Below are 14,237 nucleotides of genomic sequence, written 5' to 3'. Positions count from 1 at the left end.
AAATCCAGCGCCGCGCTAACCTCCATCTTATCCACCACAGCTCGCGCTAGCGCGTCCAATTTCTCTCCGTCCAACGTCACACCCAGTCGCGCTAACAATTTCTCATTGAATATCTTTCGCGCTTCGTAGCGAGCGGTTTCGGCGCTAATGTACTTAACTTCTAGCCCATCGGGAATTGGGCTGGTGCTGCGGTTAGCGCCTGTATAACTGGTACCAGCGCTCGAATTATTATTAAAGCTGATTCCAGCGCTCGTATTATCACGGGTAAGGCTGATTCTAGGGCCTGTGCTATTCCCAGTAAAGCTGATTTCAGGGCCCATGTTGTCGTCGGGGTAGCTAATTCCTGTGCCCAAATTATTTTCATTGAAGCTAATTCCATTACTTGGATTATTCGCGATAAGGCTTATTCCAGCGCTTGAGTTCTCACGGATAAGGCTGATTGAATGTCTTTCGCGCTTCGTAGCGAGCGGTTTCGGCGCTAATGTACTTAACTTCTAGCCCATCGGGAATTGGGCTGGTGCTGCGGTTAGCGCCTGTATAACTGGTACCAGCGCTCGAATTATTATTAAAGCTGATTCCAGCGTTCGTATTATCACGGGTAAGGCTGATTCTAGGGCCTGAGCTATTCCCAGTAAAGCTGATTCCAGGGCCCATGTTGTCGTCGGGGTAGCTAATTCCTGTGCCCAAATTATTTTCATTGAAGCTGATTCCATTACTTGGATTATTCGCGATAAGGCTTATTCGTGCGCTTGAGTTCTCATGGATAAGGCTGATTCCAGGGCCCGTAATATTCCCGATAAGGCTGATTCCAGGGCCCGTAATATTCCCGATAAGGCTGATTCCAGGGGTCATAATATTCTCGGTAAAGCTGTTGATTCCAGGACCAGGATTTTCCCCGGTTGCTGAGACATTGGTGGGGGTACTTGAAGAGCAGGGGTCATATTATTCTCGGTAAAGCTGTTGATTCCAGGACCAGGATTTTCCCCGGTTGCTGAGACATTGGTGGGGGTGCTTGAAGAGATATTGGAGGTGTCGAAAAATCCACTATATTGTCCACTCATGATATTACAGACGACTGAATTTTCAAATGTTTTAAACTGCTAATTAATGTTAGTGAAAATTAGAAAACACTTTGACCAAAACGAATCGAAAGCTATTTTAAGTTTTCGGCTCGGAAAAAATGTGAAAATGGACACGAAAGTTACATAGTCAACTTGATAGAGATTATTGAAGAACTACCTTAAAATTATTTTATTTCCAAATTGAATTTATTATTATTTAATCATGGAAAAAAATCACCACTTTCTTGAGACACAATGAGAACAAAAATAATAATTAAGTACTATTTTCTTTGAAAATGGAATTAGGTTTTGTTACCGAAAGTTTCGAACGATCTTGAATGACTGGCTCGTTTGTTTACGTAAGTTTGGTTAGTTGTTAGTTCCCTATCCCCATAGGTAAGGTAGGTATCTCATCTACTTCGTTTATTTAGTTGACATTACTACGAGGTTAGTTAGCTTGGTTGGTGGCGCGTCTGCCTTGTAAGCGCTAGGCTAGGCCGCGGGTTCGATTACCACCCGGGGCGGATTTTATCCTGATGGGATCATGTTCGTTCTCGGAACGGCTGGCTTTCCTCTTATCCTGTCTTCCTTCGATTTCGGGAGCCCGTCCCTCCGGGAATTTTTCGATCTTGGTTAAAGAAAATCAATATTTATGTACCTACCTATTTTCTGCCATGATGTGTTTTCAAGGATTATCAATAAGATCTTTAATGCCGTGGTTATCCGTTGCCATAGCTGCATCCTTATACCGTTGACTAACTTTAGTAGTTCATCCGCTTTTTGGGACGATTTCTCAACTCAAGGACAAAAGAGTGCCCTGACTTACTCAGTGTTAACACTAGGTGCTATCTGAGGAAGGTGTACCACTTATTCCGGTGATATTTCGGTCGCCATTGCCTCGTTAGTGCAAACAGGGGATACCTACGTGAAGGTGAGGTTGACATTAAAGCGCTTACAAGGCAGACGCACTACCAACTAAGCTAACTAGGCTGGCTCCAGACATTTAAATTTACTTCGAAAGGAAATAACGGGGTGTATTCAGTAGAATAACGCCTCAAGTGGTTCTACTAGGTACATTACATACTCGTAAGTGTAGTTAGCTTGGATGGTATAGCGCGTCTGCCTAATTAGTGCTATGTTGCAGGTTGGATTCCCGTCTGCCTTATAAGCGCTAGGCCGCGGGTTCAATTCCCGTCCGGAGTGAATTTCATCCTAAACGGATGAGGTTCGTTCTCGGAACATCCTGCTCTGTCCTCCTTTTGGGACGATAAGATAAAGAAAGAGGCTTGATAGAAGGAACTATACGTTATGGCGAAGAGAGAAAGGAGACAGGGGATAGAAGAAAGTCAGCTGTTCCGAGAACGAACATTATCCGTTTAGGATAAAATCCACCCCGGGCGGGAGTTGAACCCGCGACCTAGCGCTTATAAGGCAGACGCGCTCCATTCCAAGCTGGCGGTAGGTATCTACTTGATTTTTCTTACCTCTTTTTTCGTCTCTTCAATTTTGGGATGATAAGACCTTAGCAGTAACAGTTCCCTCTCTCAAAACTCTCGAAAACATCTTACCTGTTTATCGTCTCAAAGACACTGACACCAAAGGAACCAAAATCTCTAGTCACAATCTCCATTCTACCGGTCCACACCGCCCACAGTATTCATATTCATATCCCCACAGTATTCATATTCATATCCCCACAGTATTCATATTCATATCCCCACAGTATTCATATTCAATGAAAACCGTCTTATATTTTTTTTTCCATACAGTGTATATTGTGTCCATAGCAACTAGCAACTAAAAGTCAATCGAAACTGCTTGATAGCAAATGAACGCGATTAGTATCCAAATAGAAGAGAAGAAAATATAGAAATTATTATTTATTTATTTTTTTTTTTCATTTCTGAGCTGTCAATGTAAATCTGACCAAGTGAACAATGTAATTTTATTTTTTCTCGTATTTTTTAATTAATTGATCATAAAATGAAGTTGTTAGTACCTAACAGAAAAACCTTTTTTGAACAAATTGATAGGTGAAAAATCAAAAGTGGCCTATGACAAACAGACGCCATTAGTATTAAAGCAGAAGAAAATAAACAACATGGGAAATAGGAAACCTTCATCATTTAGGAACGACTGTGCATTCGGCCCTATTAGTTTTTTTTTCTAACACTAAGTCTAGGAAAATAATATTATGTATTTACGAAAAAGAAATAAAAAACAGCATTTTTATACACAGTAACGTTAGCGCAATAGTTGTATTAATCTTTTTTTTTTTTTTTTTCCTTTTCTTATATCAAAAAAACTATAAACCCGAGAAGAAGTCTATGGTTTGGGAAATCACTAGTATGTATGTCACTCCGGTCACCCGACTCAATACTCACCAAGCTCAACGTTACTTCGGAGTGAACGAGTGAGTGAGATTTAAAAATTTCAGCCGATCAAGTTACTTTCCTTATTATAGGATAAAGGATAAGCATATGAAAAAAAAAGAACTACTATTTTCAGCAGACTACTCAGTCAAAAAGTCAGATCCATACCAATAAGGAGTTGAAGTTGAAGTCATTTACCCATTTTAAGATCTCACTTATTGACTAAGTAGTTCACTGAGAAGAGTAGTTCTTTATATGACTCACTCACTCTCTATTCAAGATAGAACATAAGGGAACTGATGTTACCGGGCGTTATATTTACGAGCGGCCATTTTGAATCCCAAGGGGATACCACAGGGGGACGTGATTTTTCCAACCATAGTCTCCTTATTTTGTGTACTAAAACTAAGAAGCCCTCCTATTACAGAACCCAGGACCACAATATTTTACCACATTTAAACTAACTTGGTGTAAGGACAGACTGGAGCAAGGAGAGCATAGAGCATCGAGCTTGCATGATAAAAGGAAGCGGAAAATTAAAACCGTATAGAAGCTAAGAGCATAAAGCTCTATTCTGCCATTACACTTATACACTAAGAAAAGAAAAAAAAATCTTGAAGACTGCAAGACTGCATTAATGTTTACGACAAAAAATCAATGTTACCAGAAAAAAATCGAGTTGGCAAATAAAAAATAATAATAATAAACTGATACAAACTTTGGCAAAGGGAAAAGAGCCCAAGAAATTTGACAAAGGGTGTTGCTTTTACATGTCAAAACAATATTACTCCAGGGTTTACAACTTCATGTTGACATCAATCTAAACTTTAGGACAAGCAGAAAAATTAGCGAAACGTCCAAAAATTGAACAACATGGAAATGCAGACCCGGTGATGTCCAAACTGGTATTTACTACAGGGTCCCGGGGTCGAATATAAATATTTATGGGGGTGTTGCTTTTACATGTCAAAACAATATTACTCCAGGGTTTACAACTTCATGTTGACATCAATCTAAACTTTAGGACAAGCAGAGAAATTAGCAAAACGTTCAAAAATTGAACAACATGGAAATGCAGACCCGGTGATGTCCAAACTGGTATTTACTACAGGGTCCTGGGGTCGAATATAAATATTTACAGGGTATGCATTACTAAAATATAAAACTTAAGCAATCAAGGCAAAAACTAACTAAAACCTAAATGTTACGGACTAAGAAACCTTTCAGCGATATTTAGAAACAAAGTCAAAATTTCAAGCACAACCTTTCCTTTAAATCCTACTTTGCTGAAGAGAAGGTTTTTATTTATTTTTTATTCAATAAAATCTCCTAAATTGTGTTAAGAATGAATGCTCATCATAACACAAAATTTCATTTCTTGGTAATGTGAGTAGGTACTACACTAAATTATTATTGGACTAGGATTCGAACCGCCAATCTTCAGATTCGGAGGACGAGGAAGATGCTGACGGCAAGTGAAGTTCTTTTCTCCGCTGGAAATGAAGAAAGAAAAAGAAAATTAGTTTCCTACTTAGTTCTTCTATAGCAGGGATTGAGCCCACTTCCTATGTTTAGGATGTGTCTTGATCACTACACTATCAAGACAAGTAAGTATATTGGAAGATGAGCATTAATAATCACAAAATTATCTCAGAAGCACATTAATTAATTAATAAAATTGATTGAATTGAAAAAACTCACTTTACAGTTTTTGACAGAAACTAAATATTTCAACAGATTGGGTGAAGGACCAATTTTGAACCAATTCAAACTGTTAGCAAAGTGAAAATTGTATAGGTACCTACCTCAAAACCTTAACAAATGACAACTAGCCTAAAATGACCAAGTAATAACTTACATGAAGACGTTTCATTTCTTCAAATATTCCATTGGCAATAACATCTGGCGTCAATTTGACTATCAGATCTGTCGCATATTGGAAGCGTCGCGTAGTCTCCTAAAAAGCCAAGCCTATGAAAATGATAGTCTGTACTCTGTAGATGCGCTACTAAGAGTGTGAATTCTCTTCCAATTTGCAACGGTATTGAAAATGTTTTTAAACATTTGGACTTAATTAAAACATATGCAAATGTTTTTAAACATTTCCTGGTACCATACCAACTGAAAGCTCATTGTCATTATCCAGTTAGTTTTCCAGTTGGCTTTATTAATGACAAAGTTGTTGATTTTGAAGAAGTACATCACATCTCTCTCGAATTTTTGCGCGTGAGTAGGTTTCGGTTTAGGATAAATTTTATTATAAAACTATCGATAGTAGTATAGGTTATTTAGGTAGTTATTCTTTTTTATTAGAACCTTTTCTACTGTGTAGAAATATATTGCAATTATTACGGAACATCAAATAATTATGTTTTAATTAAGTCCAATCCAACGATTTTGATTTTAATTTATGCTTGTCTTTTCGTTTCTTCCAAATCTCTTGAAAGTCCTGAACAGTTTACCGAAATGTTCATATAGGTCGGACAGCGTGGCGCTTCGAATCGTTGATGCCTTTATTTCCAGTTATTTATTTTTTGTTTATACTCGTACACTCGTTGCAAAAAATTTGGGAGAGATTGGATTTTCACCCGACATTCTTTTACTATCAGATCTGTGGCATATTGGAAGCATCGCGTAGTCTCCTAAAAAGCCAAGCCTATTAAAATGATAGTCTGTACTCTGTAGATGCGCTACTAAGAGTGTGAATACCAACTGAAAGCACATTAAGGAGCGCGGTAGCGCTCCGCCCCGCCAAGTCAAGATTGTTTATCCAGCTAGTTTTCCAGTTGGCTTTATTAATGACAAAGTTGTTGATTTTGAAGAAGTACATCACATCTCTCTCAAATTTTTGCGCGTGAGTAAGTTTCGGTTTAGGATAAATTTTATTATAAAACTACGAGTACTATCGACATCATACTCGTATAGGTTATTTAGGTAGGTGTTCTTTTTTATTAGAACCTTTTCTACTGTGTAGAGAAATATATTGCAATTATTACGGAACATCAAATAATTATGTTTTAATTAAGTCCAATCGAACGATTTTGATTTCAGTTTATACTTGTCTTTTCGTTTCTTCCATATCTCTTGAAAGTCCTGAACAGTTTACCGAAATGTTCATATTATAGGTCGGACAGCGTGGCGCTTTGAATCGTTCGGTTATAGCTATGGGAATTTTTACCGTCACACACAAAAATTCCCATAATGATAAGACTGATTTTCATTGGTTGGAAGTACATCCGGCAATGTTGTAATAAACCGAGCGCGAAAATTTAAATTTTGATAAATTTCAAAATCAAAATTGTCATGGTCGATGGCGAATAAATTAATGTTATTTTCGAGTTTTGTGATACTGGACCATTTATTCTTTAGTCATAATCACTAATTTCTGTTAATATAGCCCTTAGAATGAACAAGGAAAAAAGGAACAAAACCAGTCTTCTGAATAAACCAGTACAAAAGGAACCTTTGCTAAAACGGATACTAACGGCAAAATCAAAATGGGATGATAAGGTAAGATCAAGTTATCAATGCTGGCTATTGGCCTGGGACTGGGAGAGAATTCTGGAGAAGCCTCTTACCTTAGCTTTGGATACTTATCTTACCATCTGGTGCTATAGCCCAAAGTGAGCTAAAATTGTCCTCTACTATTATCCTCCAAGCATGTCTATCTTTGACCTAATTTCCTCTGACTAGAGTTCTTTACTTGATTACCTCTCCAGCCATAATCAGCCTCTTTTCCATGGGGGCCTCAGTTCAAAAAAAATACATTGGTATATACTATATACCTTAAAATACATCGGTTTATTTTTGTTCCACGGATACTAACGGCAAAATCAAAATGGGATGATAAGGTAAGATCAAGTTATCAATGCTGGCTATTGGCCTGGGACTGGGAGAGAATTTTGGAGAAGCCTCTTACCTTAGCTTTGGATACTTTTCTTATTACCATCTGGTGCTATAGCTCAAAGTGAGCTAATATTGTCCTCTGCTATTATCTTCCAAGCACGTCTATCTTTGACCTAATTTCCTCTGACTAGAGTTCTTTACTTGATTACCTCTCCAGCCATAATCAACCTCTTTTCCATGGGGGCCTCAGTTCAAAGAAATACATTGGTATATACCTTAAAATACATCGGTTTATTTTTGTTCCATATATTGGTATATTTTTGTTTCTGAGCAACCTTTAGCTACAAAGACCCAACAACAATGATGCTGATGATTTTTGTTCCACAGGATGAATTTCTGGACGTGATTTACTGGGCAAGACAAATTTTAGGCATCATCTTGGGTATTGTATGGGGCTTCATTCCACTCCGAGGATTCATAGGTCTTGCATTGTAAGTTTTGTTATTAGTTCTAGAGAGAAATAATCAATAAAATATATTGACAGACTGTCCTAAGTTTGAGTTGCCAAAAAGATAAGGTATACTTTTTCAGAGAGAAATTTTGCAATTAGGTAAATTAAAATGAAATTGAAATTATGATTATGCGCCGCGCTAACCTCCATCTTATCCACCACAGCTCGCGCTAGCGCGTCCAATTTCTCTCCGTCCAACGTCACACCCAGTCGCGCTAACAATTTCTTGCTAAAGAAAGGACGTACATGTGCAGTAAGCTTGTGGAGACCACAGTCAGTTTTTTCGCTAGTTGATACAAAAGCTCAATAAAAAGGTGCTCAAAAATTATAGCAATATTTTTCTGGACTAATAACAAATTTTGTAAAAAATCAAACTAAAAAGTAGGACATGTCTCCTATATTATGTCAACAGTTCTATATTGCACTGTATTATTATTTGGTTTGGGGTATTAATTTGTTCAGGCAAACTTTACCTGAACATGAACAAATGAAGCTACTAAATTATTATGTAGCTAGTGGGAGTCAAACCCCTGTTCCCAGGTAGTACAAGTCCAACTTTCTACCTTGGAGCCACCGAGGATGATTTGCAAATTGAAATTAAACTAGCAGAAAAAATGATCATGGTTCCAAACTCATTCCACTCCGAGGATTCATAGGTCTTGCATTGTAAGTTTTGTTATTAGTTCTAGAGAGAAACAATCAATAAAATATATTGACAGATTGTCCTAAGTTTGAGTTGCCAAAAAGATAATTTGTACTTTTTCAGAGAGAAATTTTGCAATTAGGTACATTAAAATGAAATTGAAATTATGATTATAGTGACATCCATTGGATTACTGAGATTGGTTATTTTTACACTTTGAAATAAAATTGAGAATTGGAGACATGAAAATCAGAAATTGGTTTAACTTGAACTAGGTTCAAACTCCAAGTGTAGGAAGTCTTGCACATTAAAAATGGGTTTTTGATGTTGGAAAATTTCTGTTCACTTGGTTCTCAGATTTGCATTGACAAATGCTGGTCTGTTATATTTGTATATTGTCAATTATCAGTGTGTAGACGAGGATGAGTATGGTGGAACTTTTGAGATGGCCAAGGAAGGATTCATGACATCATTTGCTGCATTTCTCGTAAGTTTCAGTCATCAATCTGTTCTCAATATCCTAAAAGACAAATAGTTTATTGTCAATTATCAGTGTGTAGACGAGGATGAGTATGGTGGAACTTTTGAGATGGCCAAGGAAGGATTCATGACATCATTTGCTGCATTTCTTGTAAGTTTCAGTCATCAATCTGTTCTTAATATCCTAAAAGACAAATAGGTAGTTTATTGTCAAACACTTTGGCAATATTTTCTACATTTCTGGCAAGGTTAGGTTATTAGGTTATGCCTTACCAAGCAAGAGGCTGTTCTGGAGATGGCTGGATTACACAAGGCCAAGGCTAGTGAGCAGTTCAGCTACTGATCTTGTCCAAACACCACTAGTGTCCAGTAACATTCCAGTCAAAATATTCTTACTGGTGATTTAAAAATGTCCACCTGAGTGACCAGTTTTTCAGCATACTGGACCATGATCTGTACTATAGTGTAACCCATTCTTCAATTACTTCCAATGTTATTCTTCCATCACCAACTCACCCCTCTGTTTCCATTGCAGGTGACGTGGATAATTATATACTCGGGTCTCTATTACGACTGACCAGGAGGTTGGAAAACCCTCTCCATTCCCCTTAGTGTACAGAATTAGACCAGTTTACGTTAAGTGACACCAAATACCCCAAGTTCGAAAACTTCAACAAGGAGCAATATTTAAATTCAACCTTACTTTTTTTAAATGTAATGTGGATGCTTTCTTACCTTCCTTCAATTTAAAATCTATGAGATCAGTGCTTAACTTTTTTTAGTCCCTATACGACCGCGCTTCTATGAACTCTTCACACATAAACTCTTGCCCTACCTTTAAAAATTGGCCTAATGATCAAAGATCTCGACATTTGCAGCTTCTTTGAGAGTATGGAAGAGTAAATTATCATCATCAGGTAACAGATGGTGAACCTCTGGCGAATTACGGGTGTGTGGACTCTATCAAAAACATCTTTCCCTCCCCTCAGACACATCAACTTAGAGCCCATCTCATTAATAATTCTGTCGACAGACTTATACCCCCTCTATCCTCTATCCCCTACACCTAGCCTTTCCACCCTCTTCCCCTACATACCTAGCCTTCCACACCTCTACTACTCCCCTAGATAGGGTACCACCAGTTAGGGTGGAAGAACTCTATTGCCTATTGTATTAGCTTCCCGATAGATAATTATATACTCGGGTCTCTATTACGACTGACCAGGAGGTTGGAAAACCCTCTCCATTCCCCTTAGTGTACAGAATTAGACCAGTCTACGTTAAGTGACACCAAATACCCCAAGTTTGAAAACTTCAACAAGGAGCAATATTTAAATTCAACCTTACTTTTCTTAAATGTAATGTGGATGCTTTCTTACCTTCCTTCAATTTAAAATCTATGAAATCAGTGCTTAACTTTTTTTAGTCCCTGTACGACCGCGCTTCTATGAACTCTTCACACATAAACTCCTGCCCTACCTTGAAAAATTGGCCTAATGGTCAAAGATCGATCTCGACATTTGCAGCTTCTTCCTTATATTACGAAATGCTTATAATCTGTGTGAAAACTGCCTTTATTTCCAGTTATTTATTTTTTGTTTATACTCGTACACTCGTTGCAAAAAATTTGGGAGAGATTGGATTTTCACCCGACATTCTTTTACTATCAGATCTGTGGCATATTGGAAGCATCGCGTAGTCTCCTAAAAAGCCAAGCCTATTAAAATGATAGTCTGTACTCTGTAGATGCGCTACTAAGAGTGTGAATTCTCTTCCAATTTGCAACGGTATTGAAAATGTTTTTAAACATTTGGACTTAATTAAAACATATGCAAATGTTTTTAAACATTTCCTGGTACCATACCAACTGAAAGCTCATTGTCATTATCCAGTTAGTTTTCCAGTTGGCTTTATTAATGACAAAGTTGTTGATTTTGAAGAAGTACATCACATCTCTCTCGAATTTTTGCGCGTGAGTAGGTTTCGGTTTAGGATAAATTTTATTATAAAACTATCGATAGTAGTATAGGTTATTTAGGTAGTTATTCTTTTTTATTAGAACCTTTTCTACTGTGTAGAAATATAATGCAATTATTACGGAACATCAAATAATTATGTTTTAATTAAGTTCAATCCAACGATTTTGATTTCAGTTTATGCTTGTCTTTTCGTTTCTTCCAAATCTCTTGAAAGTCCTGAACAGTTTACCGAAATGTTCATATAGGTCGGACAGCGTGGCGCTTCGAATCGTTGAGGTTCGCGCTTCTCCCGGCACGCTTGATCTTATTTTGATAAATATTGGAATAAGAGTTTCGGCCAACAGGTACACATCGGAAATCTGCGCTCTTCTTCCAACAAGGAAATAGTGCGAGCGTGGCGCCCTTATGACCTTATTCAAGAGGGAGGTTCGCGCTTCTCCCGGCACGCTTGATCTTATTTTGATAAATATTGGAATAAGAGTTTCGGCCAACAGGTACACATCGGAAATCTCGGCTCTTCTTTCAAAAAGGAAATAGTGCGAGCGTGGCGCCCTAATGACCTTATTCAAGAGATCCAGGTTACAAAGTGTATGGCCTCTTCTGACCAAGGCCCAAGTGTCTCAAACTGTAAGAATCAGTTCTTCAAAAAACCACCTAAGTTTCTCCATAGACCTAACCTTATTTTGTAAATAGATAAAGAAACAACAATCTTTGGTGTAACTTCTCGCTCAATCTTTATTTATTTTCCAAGGACACAAGATTCAACAAATTAAACAAAGAAAAGGAAAACAGTACACACACTCTCTTCGTGTAAGAATCAGTTCTTCAAAAAACCACCTAAGTTTCTCCATAGACCTAACCTTATTTTGTAAATAGATAAAGAAACAACAATCTTTGTCTGGTGTAACTTCTCGCTCAATCTTTATTTATTTTCTAAGGACACAAGATTCAACAAATTAAACAAAGAAAAGAAAAAACAGTACACACACTCTCTCAGGGAAAACAATGATTGAAGAATCTACCAAATCAGCTTCAGCTAAAGTAAAACATAAAATGGCAGAAAGAAAAAAATGGAGGAAAGAAAGAGATGATTCTTTCAAATGTGGATATACTTCTTTTATTAAAATTCATTTCCCTTCTCAACAGTATTTATATGTATCAACTTTGTTACTTATCCTTTATTCATCTCTTTCTTTAGCTGCACTTGTTTTCCAAATACACAAGGCATAAGTATTAGGTATCGGTATCAATTGACTACCTATGATCCCACTGATTTAAGATCTTATTTAAACAATCCAGAATATTGGCTTAAAAAACATTAACAAATAGGAGAGGTATCTACTTATCCGAATTTCAGAAAAAGTCCCTGGAGACTAATATACCTCTGATACTAGATACAATACACAACAATAAACCCCTGAAAACTACTTGAAAAATCCCTCATTTGTTCTTAAAACTAACTTCTGACTGAGTTCTAAAGGTCAATGAACTCAGGCTGATACATTTTACACATAAACCCATATTCAGTGAAATATACCTACCTAGGTACGTACATATAGGTAGGTACCTATGTATGTAAGTAAGAACACTCTTTGATATTCAAGTGCACTTCCCCTTGACTTTTCATTCCTCTTTACATTAAATTCCATTCACTCCTCTTTGTCAAGAACTTACGAGTAATACAACCTAGGTATCATTGCATTACGCCTGGGAAAAATTATCACACTTCAAAGAGAAAATACCTCAAGCAGATGATAAGAGGAGAATAAGGCAGAAGGAAGAGGGGAGAGGAGGAGAAAGAGAAGAAAAAGGAGGAGGAGAAGAAGAAGAATAAAGAGGCTTGGAGGGGAGGGGGAGAAGGAGGTGTGGGGTTGGGATTGAATAAGAGTAAGAAGTAAAGGAAAAAGAAAAGGAGGAGGAGGAGGAGGAAAAGAAAATGTAGAAAATACGAAGGCGTGAAGTGGTGAAGGGAAAAAGAGAATAAGAGTAAAAAGATAAGAGAGGGAGAAGAAATGAAAAGATATCGAGAGAAGGAAAGGAAGAAAAGAAGGAGAAGAAAGGGAAGAGGAGAAGGAAGAGGAGGAGGAAGAGGAAATGGCAGGTCCAAGGGGATTGAGAAATTAGAATATTAGATAATAAAATTATATATAGATAAGCAGTTAGGTACACATGTAGATAAAGGAAAGAGAGGAAGAAGCGAAGAAGGATCAAAAATAAAATTATATTAGATAAGCAGTTAGGTACACATGTAGAATTGTAGATAAAGGAAAGAGAGGAAGAAGGATCAAAAATCAAGGAAATCAAACTCCACAGACAATAAGAGGAAAAGGAGGGGAGAAGAATATGAGGAAATGAGAAGAGAAAGCTAAAGACCAGAAGGAAGAAGAGAGAAGAGGAAGGGAAAGGGAAGAAGAAGGAGAAGGAGGTGAAGAAAGTTAATAAACGCGATAAGAAACATCAGGATATGAGTTGTGAGATGTTGGAAATAGTGGAGAAGAAGAAGAAGAAGAAGAAGAAGAAGAAGAAGAAGAAGAAGAAGAAGAAGAAGAAGAATAAGAAGAATAAGAACAAGAACAAGAAGAAGAACAAGAAGAAGAAGAAGAAGGTGGAGGAGGAGAATAATGATGAAGGAAAAGTGGAGAGGAAAAAGAGGTGAACCTCTTCAGGGATTGTTCAGAAAATAATTATCTGAACGAAAGAAGATCTCATCCTTAAAAGGAATTTAGCTAACAAAGGTTCACATAGAAAGAAAAATCAGTGGTTGTGTGGAACAGGAAAACCCTGCCACTTAAATAGAAAGCGAAAAAAAGTTACGTTAAGGTCAATGTGATTTCTCAATTATTTAGCCTTAAGATACCATAATTGAGAATTCACATTGATTGATCTCAGGTACCATAAGCGTTGTACAAAACAATACAGTACCTACGTTAAGGTGTGTACACACATAATCGACCGGCCGTCGATCGATGTCGACTGAATTGTCCACACTCCCTCGACAACAGAGGTTCACCTCGTCGATCGACGCCTCGCGACGGTCAGTGTGGGCGCACCTGATTTCAAAATACTATATATTGAGGACTGAACTACGCATACGAAAACGTGAAAAACGATTTAGGAGCCCTCCTAATTTTTCTAAAAACGGATTGGGCCTTGTAAACTGGACTTGATACTGTCGATCGATATTGCCTGACTTGACCATGTATATTGCAAAAGGATTAGGACACTCTTGTAAAGTGTAAATAAAGAGAAAAAGAGAGCGCCCTCAAGAGGAAATGAAAAGAGACAAAGCTACCGGCAAAGAGAAAGCCGTGACGAAGAGAAAGAGAGAGAGAATCTTGTAGGAAA

The 14,237-nt window shown here is 37.5% G+C and overlaps 2 protein-coding genes and 1 long non-coding RNA gene across 7 annotated transcripts in view; 2 read left to right on the top strand and 1 right to left on the bottom strand.

Moving 5' to 3' along the window:
* LOC103518194 (coiled-coil-helix-coiled-coil-helix domain-containing protein 10, mitochondrial) overlaps window positions 1-14,237 on the bottom strand; it is a 31,322-nt gene that overhangs the window by 6,647 nt on the left and 10,438 nt on the right. The gene's annotated exons all lie outside the window — the stretch shown is intronic.
* Window positions 6,739-9,744, top strand: LOC103518193 (uncharacterized protein RAB5IF homolog). Its single transcript, XM_008483251.3, has 4 exons — window positions 6,739-6,943; window positions 7,667-7,770; window positions 8,791-8,920; window positions 9,449-9,744. The coding sequence occupies exons 1-4, from the start codon at window positions 6,839-6,841 to the stop codon at window positions 9,488-9,490; spliced, it is 381 nt and encodes a 126-aa protein (XP_008481473.1). The 5' UTR covers window positions 6,739-6,838; the 3' UTR covers window positions 9,491-9,744.
* On the top strand, window positions 10,461-11,676 carry LOC113471146. Its single transcript, XR_003393954.1, has 2 exons — window positions 10,461-11,168; window positions 11,319-11,676. It is a non-coding gene; the product is annotated as an uncharacterized LOC113471146 (long non-coding RNA).

Source organism: Diaphorina citri, unplaced genomic scaffold (assembly GCF_000475195.1).
Source record: "Diaphorina citri unplaced genomic scaffold, Diaci psyllid genome assembly version 1.1 scaffold2113, whole genome shotgun sequence".
NCBI lineage: Eukaryota > Metazoa > Arthropoda > Insecta > Hemiptera > Psyllidae > Diaphorina > Diaphorina citri.
This window is presented reverse-complemented; position numbering and strand designations above follow the sequence as displayed.

Coding starts and splice junctions, on each gene's coding strand:
- LOC103518193 (XM_008483251.3), top strand. CDS start 6,839: ATGAACAAGGAAAAAAGGAACAAAACCAGTCTTCTGAATAAACCAGTA. Junction 6,944..7,666: donor AATCAAAATGGGATGATAAG/GTAAGATCAAGT, acceptor TTTGTTCCACAG/GATGAATTTCTGGACGTGAT. Junction 8,921..9,448: donor CATCATTTGCTGCATTTCTC/GTAAGTTTCAGT, acceptor TTTCCATTGCAG/GTGACGTGGATAATTATATA.